At 37.2% G+C, this 4,460-nt stretch overlaps 1 protein-coding gene across 1 annotated transcript; it reads right to left on the bottom strand.

The window, feature by feature from the left end:
* Positions 1–2,026: 2,026 nt before the first annotated feature.
* On the bottom strand, positions 2,027–4,195 carry LOC113349427 (cyclin-B2-2-like). The gene is made up of 7 exons (XM_026593408.1): positions 4,187–4,195; positions 3,739–3,798; positions 3,206–3,295; positions 2,895–3,116; positions 2,637–2,732; positions 2,357–2,535; positions 2,027–2,090 (listed from the first exon to the last, which is right to left on the bottom strand). Exons 1-7 carry the CDS (start codon positions 4,193–4,195, stop codon positions 2,027–2,029), a joined length of 720 nt encoding a protein of 239 aa, XP_026449193.1.
* Positions 4,196–4,460: the final 265 nt, after the last annotated feature.

Consider the following 4,460-nt stretch of genomic DNA (forward strand, 5'->3'; position numbering starts at 1 on the left):
TGGATACTTCTTATATTTCGAGGATTGAGTACTTCTTATACTTCTCAAAGGATACTTCATACTTGTTATATATTTCGAGGATTGAGTACTTCTTATACTTCTTCAAGGATACTTCATACTTCTTATACTTCAAGGGTTAATACTTCTTATTTACTTCGCAACGCTCCAGAACTTCACAAAATAATAGAGGCAAGTACGTACTTTTCAAGTCCAATATTCTTTGTTCGTTCCTCCAACAACTACAACAAGGTGGATTTTTTCTTAAAGATCGCTCTTCAAGAAATATTCAATAAAAAATAGGCAAAATGTAGGATCAAAATATCGCACAACACATTTGTTAGTGTGCGAGATTCAATTATTTCCTTAGCCTGCGAGAAGGTAGAAAGAGCCTGAGAGAACGTAGCGAGAGCCTGAGATAATATGAGTTGTACCCCACTACATATGAGCTGTCATCCACTATGTAAACACCTATATAAAGAGAAAGGCATGAGAGAGAAAGCATGATCAGAGAGAGACACATTTGTAGAGAGAGAGAGAGAGCAGAATTTGTATTATTATCTTCTTATTCCTTCTTCAACCAAGAGCTCCAAATACTCATTAATGGAGTCTCAATTGTAATCCATATGTAATTACAAACAATCATAGTGAATATCCCTAACCCCGTGGATGTAGATCACATTAATCGAACCACGTAAATCTTGTGTCTTATTTTCTATTTTCATTATCTTTATCTTTATTTTCATATCAAATAAGTTTAGATCTAGAAATCATAGTCATGATAATACAAGGGGTGTGTTGTAGGATTTCCTGCAACTACATCATAGGGAAGGCTGGCATGGTGGGGACAAGGCAAATGGCGCGGACGGCTTGGCATAGTGGGGCCAAGGGTTTGGCACGGACGGCTTGGCATGGTGGGACCAAGGCAAGGTGCAGTTGGCTTGGCATGGTGGGGCCAAGGCAAGGTGCGGTTGGCTTAACATGGTGGGGCCAAGGGTTTGGCATGCCATTGGCGCATGGTGCGGCTAGCATGGTTGGGGCCAAGGCAAGGTGTGGTTGGCTTGGCATGGTGGGGCCAAGGGTTTGGCATGCCATTGTGCGGCTAGCATGGTTGGCATGCCTTGGCGCGGTAGACGTGGATGGCATGGTTTTCTATTGGAACAGTGGTGCGTCTGGCATGTTTTGCATGCCTTGGCGCGGAGATGTGGCTGGCATTGTTTGTCATTGGCACGGTGGTGCGGCTGGCATGGTCGGCATGCCTTGGCGCGAAGATGTGGCTGGCATGGTTTTCCATTGGCACAGTGGTGCGGCTGGCATGGTCGGCATGCCTTGGCGCTGAGATGTGGCTGGCATGGTTTCACTAGTGGAAAATGGAAGTTAAACTACTTTCAGGACATGAAGTAATATCACTAAAAAGGACTGTGTCCATCAGCTGCATTCTAGAAGTGGTTTTTTCCAAAACGACTGTGTCTGGCAAGAGTTGAATTCTTTAAAAAAACTACTTTCTTTAACAGAAGATGGACAAAAACTGACAGAAACAGTAGTTTTTTTAATGATATTTCATAAAAAAAATTGATATTGATTCAGCTGAATCCAAAGCTGATTCAACTGAATCAAAAACTAAAAACGGGAATTAATTAATAATGACTTCGAAATTGAATATAATAGCGACTTTAAACTCATTTTGTATGGAATAGTGAATTTATTGAATAGTGAGTTCAATTTACAATTTCAACTATCTCAAATCTTCAACTGTGTCAAAGTTAAACTTGGATTACTACTTCCTACTTCCCCTGAAGAACCAATAGATGCTGATATAGAACTTTTAGACGAAGACCTATTTCCCAAATAAGACCCAGAATGACCACCACCACTAGCACCATCTCTCCCACCACCAGGCGGAGAACAGAAAGACCCATTATCAGTTCCCCCCGCAGTCTCCTTCAACACCCCAGTCAGTAGGTTGCTGCGAAACCTTAGGAATTTCATTTACTTTCCCACTGAACATGACTAAATTCTCCCAATCCCACTACAAGGGAGTCTTTGTGTTCCACTCCATCACTGTTCCGAGTCCAGAACCACCTGCAACCATCCTTTGATAAAAAAAAATGTATATATTTAGTGGGGAGTACAAATGGTTTCTCAATTAGGAGAAAAAATACGAATCTGATATCTGTACGATGTCTACCATGAGATAAACCCAAATATATTAAAATTAAGAACATTTAACTAGCTTCTCGTAAAAAATAAAATCATAAATGTCGGCTAAATGTGTACATTCATAACAATGGCACTACCTGTCGAATGTCCAAAGAAAAAACAAGGAATTCAGTGTGTTCAGGAAGAAGTTATCACTTACTGTAATTGATCTTCTGAGTAATATGAATGCCACTGTGTGGTCTTACTCCAATGTCTAGTCCTGTTAAGAGTAAACTGAGCAGTGTGGATGGCTGCAGCAGCTAACAGAGATGGTGGTAACCTAAGCATGTCATGATCAACCAAGGATAACTCGATCAAGAAAAAGGAGAGAAGCTCAAGCTGGTTCAAAATGCAGAAAATATGTTAGTATCCAAGCTATAAAAAGTTATAAAATACTATGGATCAACAGTTTAATCTGATGGAAGACTAACTATATAAACCTTCTTATCATACTGAGCCGTTTTAAGGAATCTTTTCATAAATACATATGAAGTTGGAACTGAAATATTGAATTGCAATGTATTTACTATCGATTTCTCTTGCAAACATGTTTATGCAGTGTTGGAATCACAATGTCGAAACTGGGTAAAATTAAGGATGCTAAACATGTTTCTGCAGTGTTAGAATCACAATGTCGAAACTGGGAAAAACTAAACACACTTGATAAGAGATATATGACTTAGAAGTGAAACATTTACCATAGCAAGAACTTGATTCCTTGTATAACCCTTGTCATAAATTAGAATAAGATCATCTACAACCGGTACTGAAACTTCCTCATACTTGCATGCTAAAAGCATGGCTGTAATTCCGACCAACTGAAGTTTCTTTCGTTCCACAGTTTGGTGGGATAAGAATATGTCTATAATGTTAACCATAAGGAATAATGTCTCATCCATGAGCTCAAATTTATAATGCACCTGTCAAGATTCAAACCAAGAAGGATGCTTAGCATATGTTTTGTTTACCCTTTCTAGGAGATAGAAAATCATGTCAAAATTTCGTATACCTCGATTAACCAATCAACTAGGATGACCCTCATCTTCTCATTGATGTCGGATTGCTTAACCATATAGTTGGGAGATACACAGCTAGAATTCTGCAAAACAGGCAAGGTTCAGTCAAGTTACCTCAGGCTTGACAAGTCTACCCTATCTTACTTTTGCATTCTTACTTTTGAAGTTTTGGGGATTTCAGCAATAAAGAAAGTAACGGTCAGTTTATATGTATGCATTTTTGATTTTTCTCCTAGAATATGAAGTAGCAATACAACAAACCAAATGAATTTAAGAAATGAAAAACAGAATATTATCCAACGATAACCTGTTTTAACCCATGAATCCTAGCAAAACTCTGCTCTAGATTCAGTAACTTCCTACATAATAACAGATTCATCTCAAAATTATCAAACTCAATCGATAAATTTCTCCATTTAAACCAAAAACACTAACAGATTCAACTCAAATAAAATTTCAATTTTGTAACCTTAAATTGAACATATATAATTTAACCTTTAGTTTTTTTGTTGCTTCCTGCACATACCACATCAAATTGTATTAAGGTTGATGGATCTGCGAAATTCCTTTCATCTAGCCTTCGATCCTACACATCACATGAGATAATAAAAGTCAAACACTAAAACCTTGATGCTGATGCTTATGGCAACAAATTTCAAATTAAATCACAGATATACGAATCAACACTTACCTTGCTAGAAAATCTCACAATTTGTTACGGTGAGATTGAGATTCTCATCACTCTAGAAGACTATGACCAAGTTGCAGAACAGGTTCTTCCATGACTTACTATAATATTCGCACCATAACTTATGTAAACATATATAACAAACCCAATGTTAATTCCAGTTGAAATCAAACTAAATTGAAATCAAATAAATCCAGATTTTCAAAATTAAATTTAACCAAGATAACGAGTTCTAAATTCAATGTTCGGAGTTCAAATATAAATAGAGATTAATAGTTAATCTTACCGTTTTCATTATTTCACAAGATCACTATACTTGTGGTCATCATCTTTTCTCGATCAGAACTCTAAGGATTGTAAAAAAATTGAAAGAAGAAAGGAACCCTAACCATAAGATAGTAAAATCATCCCTTACGATTTCTCTGTCTTCATCAACATCCTCTAATTATTTTTCTGTAACATCTTCGTGCTATTTTTGTTGTTTAATTAGACAGATTATAAGAGAGTTTGAGAGAGAGGTGGGGATGGAGAGTGATTGATTTGGTTTACTAGGTTTTAGT

The sequence above is a fragment of the Papaver somniferum genome, chromosome 1 (genome assembly GCF_003573695.1).
Source record: "Papaver somniferum cultivar HN1 chromosome 1, ASM357369v1, whole genome shotgun sequence".
Lineage (NCBI taxonomy): Eukaryota > Viridiplantae > Streptophyta > Magnoliopsida > Ranunculales > Papaveraceae > Papaver > Papaver somniferum.